Genomic DNA, 12,793 nt, shown 5'->3' on the forward strand with positions numbered 1-12,793 from the left:
AAATTAGGGATAATTCAATTATGAAATGCTGGCCAAATTGGCAATGTGCAAGGTCAAGTGAAGAATTGGTTGGCCCTTGATTGAGGTTGCAAGTTTCTTTTTTATGTACTTACAGTAGGGGGCTTGTTGGATGCCCCACCAAAGAAAAAATATTCATGACATTGTAATGAAAATTTCCTCTGGAAAGCTACATTACAGTCTAGCAAACCCACAGATAGGTGCTTCAATTTATAATGATAATAATAATAATAATAATAATAATAATAATAATAATAATAATAATAATAATAATAATAATAATAATAATAATAATAATAATAATAATAATAACAATGATAATAATAATAATAATAATAATAATAATAATAATAATAATAATAATAATAATAATAATAATAATGATAATAATAATGATAATAATGATAATAATAGTAATGATAATGATGATAATAATAATAAGGATAATAATGATGGTTGTCCAATGGCATAACACTTTACCTTGAAAGTTATCAAAATATCATTTACAAGGCAAGGGGTATACAAGTTGAGTTTCTGACTTTAACCTTCACACATAATATTATTACACTTGCATTGGTCACTGTCAAGATTTAATATACAGTATCATGATACTTCAAAAATAAAGCAATGGCCAATTTGAGATTGAAAATATAAAAGAAAAATTCCATTAAATATCAGAGCTGAGTATAATTCATAAATGCCATATTTTACCAATTGTAGTTCATATATAAACATAATAGTATCTCATCTTTGAATAATTTAAGAAATCTGAAAAGCATGATTGAAGTTCCACAGCTGATGTTCATATAAAATCTAAAACCCACTCTGCAGCGTCTCAGAAAGCTCATGAATTTAAAACTTGATGGATTCACAAATAGAATTGTGAGAAATCATGCACCTGGCTTCTAACAAAAAGGAAAGAGAGAAATCTAATTCAGAGAATGCGAAGTTTGAAAATCAGTAAGACCATCCCACTTCACAAAGATGCCTCTATTCAAAAAGTAAACTTTGCACTGATTTCTCACACGGCACAGTTAATATTAGTCCCATACGTTTAAAATGAGGTTAGATCCTCAAACTCAGACTGTAGTAGTAAAGCTTCCTTATAATATATTACTATTATCAGTATAATTTGCTTATAATGACTTGACACTTTAAACTTTTTCTTGCTCTCTCTTGTCAATGTCCGACAGGACAAATAGGCACCACACATGCATTTCTTCTTTCCCCCTCATGTTCCCATGCTCTCTTTGTAAATACCCCCCCCCCCCCAAACTCCTATCAAGTATCATTTAAACTATTTGCAAGCATATAGATTGTGTGCACGGGGGTTGCAATGATTTTCAAGCTTTAAGCTTATGTTGCAATTCCTTTGCGTGTTCGTTACCTTGAATAATGTAGCTCTCTGACTATCCTGTAACTGCTTCTTATCAATGTATACTTATTGTATATATTCTGTCTTGGCTATATGAGATGTACTTGCATACATTTGTATGCATTCCTGTTTTGTGAACACGCATGAAATCTTGAATAAATAAATAAATAAATAAATCCTATGATATTACATGTGCTTTCAAAGTACACATTAGTCCCACGTGCTCAAAATGAAGTTAGATTCTAAATTACCCCTGAATACAATGATTATATCATTCTTTACTTTACATTACAGACAACTGCAGAAAGCAACATAATCCTGAATGCATGTACCTTGGGATAAGAGTCTGGGACAGCTGCCTTAAAGGTTTAAGAGGCAGTGTTTGAGGGGGAAATGTCACAACTTCACAAAAACACACACACCAAAAAACAAAAACAAAAACAAAAAAACTTGTAAATAAAACAGAAATAGTCTGAACTTGTGCCAAGAGCAGAGGTGGGTCATGGTAACAATGGCAGATAATAATATTCTCGCTTTAGTAGTGGGAGGAGTCAATGCTGTACAAGAATTTATCTGAAGTTACTTCATGATCAAAGGTAAATACCTATTTATATACATGTATTTTTCTCTTCTTTTTTCAACAAAACATCTGAATAAGGATCTATGCACACGACACTTTGCCATCATTTAAACACAAGCAGAATTTCATATAAAATCATATGTTCATAATGTAATTAGTATCATAACTAGTATATCTAATATGGGTAAGCTATAAAACAGCACACTCACATTAACACAGGACTTGATGCTTTGCTTGTATGCAGACTTCTAAAGGACAGGTCAATATCAATCTTTGAGTCAACTACAATGTATACTGGTTCTACATTGTAGGATGGGTAGGTTAAATTTGACCTTTTGATGCAACTGAATAGCTTTTAAGACAAATTAGGGCTCAACAAAGCTAATGTGTGAATTCATGATTTAGATTTTTCTGTTAATACCAAAGCAGGAAGTGATTATTGAAGGATTTCTTTCTTTCTTTCTTTTTTCACAGAAAGATTCCATTTATACAGAGATGTTGACAAATCTAAACATGATGGTCTAGATTTGTAATCGAATTTACAAACCATAATGTAATTGTCCGGATATCAGCAATTTTCACACTTTGGACCCACAGAAGTCAGCTGTGATATGATATGGAATGATGACCTTATCATACTGCCAACACTAAAATGCTGAAAATTTTGCCACTTTGGCGCAAAACTACTTTCAACACTAAATCCCCATGCCTCAGTGACAGGTGGTGATTTTTGGCTGCAGAATCTAACCACAAAGTGAGCTGGAAGCCAAGCCAGCACACAAAAGAAAAAAAAAATCCTACTAGTCCCACACATGATATTTGATGTTATATATCATATTTGTGATATCTCATGCCCTGTTCAGCATTCTATGGCTTAAATGTTCATTTCTACATCCTTAACCGATTGCTCACCAGGAGCAGACATTCTATTCGAAAACTCTGTCTGTGCCAGAAACTTTGGACAATGTGTACAATGCTATGGGGTTCACTGTGCTAACAAGACACTCAAAGTAAACAGAGGATTAAGGCTTAAAGAAATGCCATATTTCAGAGATACCAGGTTAATCAAGTGTTCTATTACATAAAATTAGTTATTTGCATTACATGTTGCCTACAAGGAATGCTTTGCAAGCATAAAGTCATATGTCATGTTTTGTCATTATAATGAGGTCTACTGGTGCATTTACAGGCCTCGAAATAGGATTTTGGAGGGGCAAGGCCATTTAGAAAAGGGCACTTAAGTCAGTCAAGGGCTTTTTACACTTGTGTTTCTTAACCCCGGACTTTCTCTGACCCAGGACTATCGTTAGTCCCGTACCAATTTTTTCAGCTTTTTACACTCGCCAATTAGTCCCGTACTCTCTAAAAAAAATCGAGTGAAAATATTCACTCTTAAAAGAGTGAATAGAAAAAAGAGTGAATTTCGAGTGAAATTGGAGTGAATTTTGAGTGAAAATGTTCATTTTCACTCATTTTGGAGTGACGTCAGAGATCACTCCAAAATCTTCGAGTGATCCCTGACGTCACTCCAAAATGAGTGAAAATGAGCATTTTCACTCAAAATTCACTCCAATTTCACTCGAAATTCACTCTTCTTTGTATTCACTCTTTTTAGAGTGAAAATTTTCACTCGATTTTTTTTAGAGAGTACTATCTCTTGTCCGGGGCTAAGGAGAAAACTGACCTTTTTACACTCGTATTTCTTAGCCCCGGACTTTCCAAACCACATGAATATTCATAATTACGCTGTGTACTGTACACGTACACGCACGCACCGGCAGCACTTGATTACCTCGTTTCTGATTGGTCAGTGAGGGTCGGACTTCGTCTCCGTCGTTTAGCCCAGGATTATTTTTTCGTTCTGTTTACACTCACTTGCTTGGCACCGCAATTGCGGTGCTAACCCCAGCTATTTTGCAGGGCCAGATAGTACTGTACTATCGGTGGGGCTAGCCCACTTTGGCAAAAACGAGTGTAAACAGAAAGTGGGCTAAGGTTGGTCCGGGGCTAAGCAAAAATTTACAAGTGTAAAAAGCCCTTCAGAGGGGCACCAAGGCCACATTGGAAAGGGCATGTTTGGTGTTTACGAAAAAAGAAAGAAGAAACACAAACCGAGAAAAACAAACAAACACACACACACACAAAGTGCAACACACAACAAAAACCTCTTCCCTACAGCTGTAACACATTCCCGATCTCCGCGTTTCTATCAGGTAAAACGACATTTTTTAAAACAGGAATAAAACAACAGTAGGTATTGTTTGAAACTCGACATCCTTTCAGGCCAGCCAGGCTGCTATGAAACTTCAAAGCACATTCCGACAGCTGGCTGGCAAAACCACAAGGCAAAGGAATTTGCGCGCGCGTGTAGATTGCTATGATTAGTCTGTGACAGACAGTTCATGACCTCCAAGAATGCGCCAGTACGCACGGTTTCTTCTGTTGATTGGTCTCTCTCTCTCTCCACCCCTCCCCATTCCCCAGTCTGGCACACCTTGGCATCGTGGGATTTTTCTTTTTTCTTGGTGAACTTGGAGTTCACTGAATATGCGCTGCCTAGCTAGTACATACTCGCGGCCGCTGCGCTGCAGAGGCAGTCGGGACGGTAAAAGCCAGTCGGGCGTACATGTACGTACACGTCGTCTCGTATCTCGGAAAGATACTTTGAGTTTGAATCAGATATATCGGGACGCGAGTGAACTGAAGGTATGATATTTGAGATCAGGAAAGTTGTTCAAGCTTATTAAAGAGACTTTGAGAAAGGGCATATCATACGTCATAAATAATAACTTTCATTCTAAAAGGGCACCACGGCCCCAAGAAAAAGGGCACATTTTTTTTGGCCGTAACTTTGATCAAAAAACAAAAGGCATTGCGGCCAACGAGAGGGGCACCGACGGCCGTGGCCGTCGGTGGCCGTCGGTTAATTCGAGGCCTGCATTTATTGATCACAAAGTAGATTTTATAATTTCACAGCGTAGGACACCATACAGTTCATGGGGACATCAAGCTCCGTAGTTTGCTGCAATGTTTTTAATTCCCTGAATTGATACTTCAGTGAGGAGGCATTGTGGCTCAGTGGATAAATCTCCCGACCCTTAATCTTGAGGTACCGTACATGGTTCGAATCCGCTGGCAGCAGCGGTTGTGTCCTTTATCCTCAATACCCAATCCTTCAGTGAGGATAGAGAGCCATAAGCCCCACAGTAGCATGCTCACACAGGCATTTAAGTGTTCGCCCAAGTGGCCAAAGAATGCAAATTCAAACACATGATTAATACATCTTTGTCAAAAGTCTTGCATATTGCATTTTCTTTGGAACCTTTGGTAGTGAGTTTGATGAATTTCTCCAGTGTCTGGACACTGCTTTGTGTGCTCTATGCAGCACATCACATAATCAAATGTGCAAGGCAGGAAAAGCTTGGATACTCATTAATATCAAACATTTTTTCCTATTAGTCAGAGTATTTTCATGTGTATGTGTTCAGACATTTCTTTGATGTTCTGGTGCGCACTGCTTGGTCCAGTATCTAATGTCTAGTGATAGAATTAATACTAAGTATATGCCAAATATTTCGCAAGGTTTTTATTTTTGCGAATTTTGCGAGTCGATGCTACTCATGAAATTAAAAAAAAAACTGAAAATATTAACTCTCATCCCAACATGACTGCGACGTGCACGCATACATTTCTCCATTCAGACTGTATGCCACAATCACAAATTCAACCACTTGCAAAATTGTCGGTAAGTCCTGATTCGCAAAATATTAGACTTGCTAAATGTATGCCATATACAGTATTTTACTTTATGCAGTGTTTTGTTCTGGATTAGAAGAAAAGGTCCTTCTAAAGATGTGACCTTTCCCATTTCAAAGCATCGAATAGTTTTGAAGATTATATCAAATATTTCTTCATAAAAGTCTGTACACAGCGATCTAGTTTGACTGCATTTCATAAACAAAGTGTTCCAAAGTGAAGAAAAGAAATATCTATTCTCGTTCATTTTAAGCATGGATTTCTAACATGGGTGTTAGTATATAATCCTATGATAATCAAATTCTGGAATATTTTCTGCTGAGGTGTAAGAACACAAGTTGTCCAAGAGCTGCAATTTACCAATCAAAACAGCCCAAAAAACAAACAAGACAAAACAAAACAAATGATAAAAAGTATGGTGGCATCACAATTTATAAACAATACAGTACACTGAATACTGCTTCTACAGCACTCTGTGGCTTAAAGAAATTTTTGCAGCTCACACATTTTATCAGTGATAATACCATGGTCCTACAAGTCCTACAGAAAATGAGTAGACATACACATAGGTGCTTACGAAATCATCCATGTTTTTTTTATTATTATTTATTTACATTACACTCGGGGGCTGAAGGTAAAAATATACATATAAACAAATAAATAGATATTTTGTCATCGGTATGCTAATTTCTTACCTTTGCTTTACACTGTACTAGAGCTGAGGCAGGTCTTCTATCGCAGTCCCGACTCAGTCTATTCCGATTACGTTTTTGAGACATTATGACGTACAATTCCCTTCTATCAACTACGTTATTGTCCAAGGAAAGTGAAAAGTATTGCTAAATCAGCACGGGTCATTTTACTTCTCTAGATCCCTTCAGAGAGTGGTGATAGAAAGACATAGGATCACAGTTTCCTCTTCAAGAATCACTGGCAAACGACGCAACGAGGGGTGAAAAAAGGTTCCAGATCAGTCTATCTGGACTGCATTACACTGCAACACACAAGCAAACGTAATGTGACAAAGTTTGTTGACCCTTAATAATTAGGAGCAGGCCCATAGACTTAAAATGAGACAGAAGAAGAACTCAGAATTGAAAGTAACTACAGAGCTTTACCCCGAGTATCATTTTTCCTGCGTGGGAACTATTCCGCATGTTTTAAGGAAAGCTGCGTGCAGAGCCATATCATCGCGTGTGCAACCAGCATGGAAACTAGATACGACTGCAACCGGTAGTCCCACGTAGCAGTGGTTCGTTAGCACTTGTGTGTATGTCAGTGTGTGTGTGTGTGTGTGTGTGTGTGAGCGACAGCGAGTACACACTCCCTTTAAAAAAAAACACAAACACAACACATGTTGCTTCGGCAGAGTTCATGGGTCGACAGTGTGAGAGAGAGAAAAAAAAAAGAAGGAAGAAGCCAGGGCGTTGAAAGAGCGTACATGGATGTGAATTAGGCACATTAGCTCCCAGGCGAAAGTGGGGCATCGCAAGTAAATTACCGGCTAACGCAAACTTCCTAATGACGATTTTCGTGAATCCACTCTCCCTAAAATGCCTTCCTGAGATATGGAGCCCCACAGCTCCCCAAACACATCACCTGCCTACACTCCAGGCTGGCGATACAGGGCCACGAGTTTGCAGGTATGCACTGCGGCAAAGGTACATCAAAGCTACTCACCACCAAACTGATATACGCTGTAATTGACCGGCTCGTTAATATTTTTTTTCAAATTTTATGCATACTTCCTTCACGACAGTAATCCATAGCAACCACAAACCTTTCCTGAGGTTCATTTGAGATTCTCCCTACCTAGCAACACTAGCTGTAGGCAAAACAAATTCCAGGCTAGGCAGAAGCATATGAAGTCGACAGCTCACAACTAGTGGGGTGGACACATTGCATTTTCAAAACATGTGTAACCGAACCAGTCCTTAATACTCCATTCCTGTGGCCTTGTTCTCATTCATTGTTTACTGGTAGCATTAAATGAGATAGAGTTAATAGTTGTGTTTCATTTGAGCCTTTTGTTCTTCTTAAAGAATTGCATATCTAAAAAGTAGAATTTTCCAAAGCCTCTTCATCGCTAAATTTATGGCTGATTCTCAAATTGGCAACACATTTTATAAGCTACAAGTTCCTGTTTCTTAGAAGAAAAAAATTGGCGAACTTTCGTCAATTTCCTTTTGATTTTGTGCATACTGAATGACTCTCACATGGTTGAAATCTTTTTCCAACATAAATAATGCAGTGAAATTTGGAGGTGTCAATTTAATGCTAAAAACATAATTTCTGCAATGAAATTCCCTCATGACTTTGATGAGTTTGAAAACTAAATTCCACATATCTTAAACTGTACAGACCATACTTTCCATCCCTACAAATACATTTAAACTTATAAAAATAAAACATCTGTTTGTCTAATGATATGACATATACTTAGATATAGGATAAACTGAAGAATGCCTCAGAGTAACCTTAAGGCATGAATTGTTGGTAAATGTCTGTAAATGTTCGCCTGGAATTTCCTGCTCTAAACCTTTCTCATCCAAACATTGCCTGAAGTTGTCCCAAATGATGTGCTCAGTGACAGTAAAACAAAGTTCTCATTGTGATATTGATGGGTTTTCAAGACAAGACTTCGGCAATTGCTGGAAACAGCATTTCATGACGAAAGGATGGTAGTGGTCATGGAATTCTGTCAGTTTCCATAACATATCTTCCTTTTCCAGTCATCTCATCATCATCATCATCACCATCATATCATCTTCATCATCATATCATCTTCATCATCATCATCATCATCATCATCATCATCATCCTCATCATCATCATCATCGTCATCATCATCATCATCATCATCATCATCATATCATCATCATCATCACTATCATCATCATCGTCGTCATCATCATCGTCATTGTCGTCATCGTCGTTGTTCAACCTGATTACAGAATGCTGACCAACACTTGACTTGACCCCTGCCCTTTGAACCCCTGGATGGAGCCAAACCTACCTCATTGCCTTCTTGGGTAATGAAGACATGGCAGTACTGGACTCCGACGGGTCCCTTTGGGTTGCGTGCCAGGAAGGCAAACTGGCCAAAGTCGGGATCGCAGGTGGCATAGGAGATCCTCTTCAGAGCATGTGCCATAAGCAATACCTGTGTGAAGGGTGGAGTGAGGAGAGAGAGAGCAGTGAGGAGAGAGAGAGCAGTGAGGGGTGAGAAGAATAATTACATAATAATTATCATCATAATCATACCTAAAATCAAGCACATGATTGAGTGGAGGGTAACATGAAACAAGCATGATGAGAGCTGAATGATTGTCCCTTTCCTTAGATACAGAGACTGCACTATGTACTGCATACACCATAAATTATATTTTGTGAATATTATCTTATCTGAGTTGGGACTCGAAAGACAACTTTGCTATTTTTTTTTAATTCGCATTAAAAAAAACCACATCACTTGATGGAATGAGAAATGTGTGTCATGCCTTTCAAGGAGAGAATTTAGTGATTTCCCACTTTGGATGAAATGTAACACATTTGTGTTGCAGGAAGCAATATTTGGGGGAGTTGTTCGTTTGGAAATGCAGACTCTCAAAATTTGCAAATTATATAAAAGACTGCACATATACATGTAGTACTTTAAACACTGTCCTTTGCTCATACTTTTAAACATTTAAAAACAAAGCTAGGGTTAAATGAAAATATATATTTTTTTATAATTCAACTACTGGTAGCAACATATCAGTTTTGATCTTACCCCCCCAAAAAAAATTATCACAACTAGTTGTAATGCTACTATTACTGCTTCTACTACTACTGCTACTACTTCTACTATCATGCTAATTCTACAACAACAACAACTAGTTGTACTACTACTACTACTGTTTCTACTACCACTAATTCTTCCACTACATACTACTTCTTCTACTACCACTACCTCCGACTAATATCACAATTACTTCTACTACTACTGCTATTACTACCTGTATGCATTAGACCATCCTACTTTCTACTCCCCCCCCCCTCACATTCCCCTATCCTTCCACCGTCCCCACCCCTCACACACCCCCCCCCCCTTCATCCTGCGATCTCCACCTCGCTGCTATCTCTATTGACCATACAAGCAGGAAGCATTCTCTCTTTGAACACTGCGATAACCTGGTGTCAAGCAAAATTTTCTCCCAATAATTAATTAGTTTACACCTCATTACGCCGGCTGATGAGGCAAAACACGCACAGGACGTCGAGGACCCGACCGAATTAGTGCCATACACCCTATCACCACAGGGGGCAGTATACTAATGGCTAGAGGGTATATAGCGTTAACTTTCTATTATAACTCATAGAGAAAAGTACAGCAGTTATACATTTCCCCCTCAAAATCCCTGTATGCACCCATATTCCCTGTTCTTATACATACAAATCAATGAATTCAGCAACTTTAATATTATGTGAGATTAGAAAAATATCTCCAAATCTGCTGAAATATACACCCAAAATTCAAGCAAGTATTTGTATGTAATTGCACATAGCAGGATATTGTTTCTACACCAATGCAACTACAGCATTATCTGCTTTGACGAAAAAGATTAAAGCTCATATATTAGTTACTGTCTATCTCTTGCCCATCATATCAATTCCTTAAAAATTGCAAAGCATTTCACAACTTTAATTAAGATAAGTTTGCAAATTAATAAATCCATCTATTTTTCTGCTTAGAGATTCAAGATGTTGCAAAATTGAAGGAATTTGATTTTTTTTAAAAAACTTACATTTATCTTGCATTGTACACATCAAATTCATAAAGCACACTGATACAATTCATGATAGACTGAGGGGAGGAAAAGTTTAACATGATCACACATCACAATCAAAGATACCACTGATTTCAATTACATCGTACTAAAAGTAGTAAAGCAAGAAGTTGTAGTTACTAAGCAGAAATAACTGGTAAGGGATGTAGCAAGAAGGAACAAGCATAGCAGTAGTGGTAGTGTTGACTATAGTAACTGACAAAAAGAACAAGCTACAAAGTAATAATTTGTAGTTGTGCAGCAATAGTATAAATAGTAGCAGTAGCACAGTAGCAGTAGTGGTTGTAGCAGTAAAGTAATGGTTGTAGTAACAGCAGTCACAGCAGAAGTAGTCATAGTAGTAGAAATCATGGTAAAAGTGGTATTGCATTAGCATAACTTTTATGAAAAGAAATCAATGAGATACAAAAGGAAAAGTCAGAATCATATAATTCACTCTCTTTCACAAGTTCAAAAATTGCAACTTAAGGCTTATGCTTCAACACAGTTACTCTAATACACACACACTTCAATGCTCACATACACCAAACTATGCAAACCTGTCCAGCTGTAGGGGGTAACTAGACAATGGACGAATTAACACTCGCATCCTACTGTCTAATGGAGGGGGGGGGGGGGGGGGGGGGAGGAGTGCTCCTGGGGGAAGGGATGATCAGCTGAGAGGCCAGGAGGAAAATCTGTGATTTCCTCATCATAAACTAGGCATTCTCCCAACAGATACCTTGAACTATGCATCCCATACAAACTTGCATTCAGGGACAGATATTTGGACACACAACTTCTAGATGTGTATCGTATCTTCATGATTATAACACTATGAAATGTACCATAGTCACATTTGCAAAGACAAAGTAGCGGGAAAACGATCGTGATCCAAATACTGAGATTTTTTTTTATCCCACTACTCTGCGTCAGTGTGAATTCCACTAATGTATCTATACAAGAGTGTTCACATGAGAATGCTTGACCTGTTGATCAAGAAAAGCTAGAGCAGGCACTCATGGAGGAGTCTTATTCTTGTGCCAAATGGACTCGGGGAAAGCTTGGTCTGCCGTATCAATGACGTCTTAGCAAGCTTCTTTAACATAACAAGGGATGTAATCTCAGGACAGGAATAAGCCCAACCAGCTGACACAATTTACGTATAGCCATTCAGAAAAAAAAATGCAATATGAATACATAACAATGCTCAAATTATTAAAACAACTTTCAACATCTAAATAAAGTATTAATGTACGAAGCTTTCTGACATACAAAAGCTTTGTACACATTTCCGTTGTATGTCAATGAAAAAGTCTACATGTTCTTTCACTGAAAATTGTCAGGCAGCTACCCAGAAACTCAGCAAAACAACTGATGAACAAAAAACAAAAAGAAATAATCCATTTCTAATATAACACAGTTTTTGTTGTTTGTTTGTTGTTGTTTTTTTGAGGGGGGAAGTACCCTTTTTGTTATCAAGTTTTCGTAAGTGTACAAATGGATCAATTAAAAAATGAATAAAAAAAAAAAAAATCTTGAATCAAATAAGGGTGTCCGAGGCTGTGGTAGGATCCACACAAATAAGAAAACACAAAACAAAATCATCATGTACCAACTTAGAGCAATTCTAACCACAAGCTTTAATTATACACATGAATTCATGTCATGTCCAAGCGATCTCCGACATTTTGAATGTATTTCCACGAGACAGAAATATCTGTCCCTTCATTTAATAATCTCAGTAAAAGAAATTAACAGTCAGTAATACTGATATCTGTTCAATGACCAGCAGTCTTGACAGGGGGAGAGAAATTGAGAGCAGCTATAGCCGCCAGAGTTCAGTCAACTTCTGGCTGCTGAACTCCAGGTTGGGAACTCTGTCAGGAGTTTTGCGGTTTTGATTTGCAAACGTCTGTGAACTTGAATTCAAACAGAGTGGAGCGACCGAACACCGATGATTATCAGCATCGGTCGGCAAAGCAGAGCAAAATGTGGAACAGGATATGAAAGAATTCAATTTCCCCTCGGAGAGCCAGATATCAATATTGGGTTTATTGCACCTTGCTGCGTTATTCAAACAACCTCGTGTAACCAGAGAAGAATGCACTCCTTTTATAATGAACGCGGTTACAACAAAATTCCGGTTACAACGAAGCAAAAATTCAAGCTCCAACATTATTCCCTCTATGTTTTGTTAATCTTCATTTGGTCGGTTATAACAAAATTTCGATATAACAAAAGAAAACTGCCGGT

At 37.7% G+C, this 12,793-nt stretch overlaps 1 protein-coding gene across 1 annotated transcript in view; it reads right to left on the reverse strand.

The window, feature by feature from the left end:
- LOC139741484 (uncharacterized) overlaps positions 1-12,793 on the reverse strand; it is a 122,412-nt gene that overhangs the window by 32,412 nt on the left and 77,207 nt on the right. The window contains exon 4 of the mRNA XM_071652069.1: positions 8,746-8,892. Coding sequence (XP_071508170.1) covers positions 8,746-8,892 — 147 coding nt within the window. The remainder of the gene's footprint in view (positions 1-8,745; positions 8,893-12,793) is intronic.

This window comes from Diadema antillarum, unplaced genomic scaffold (genome assembly GCF_040938485.1).
Source record: "Diadema antillarum isolate AM-2024a unplaced genomic scaffold, OU_Dant_1.0 seq00000931_RagTag, whole genome shotgun sequence".
In the NCBI taxonomy this organism is placed as follows: domain Eukaryota; kingdom Metazoa; phylum Echinodermata; class Echinoidea; order Diadematoida; family Diadematidae; genus Diadema; species Diadema antillarum.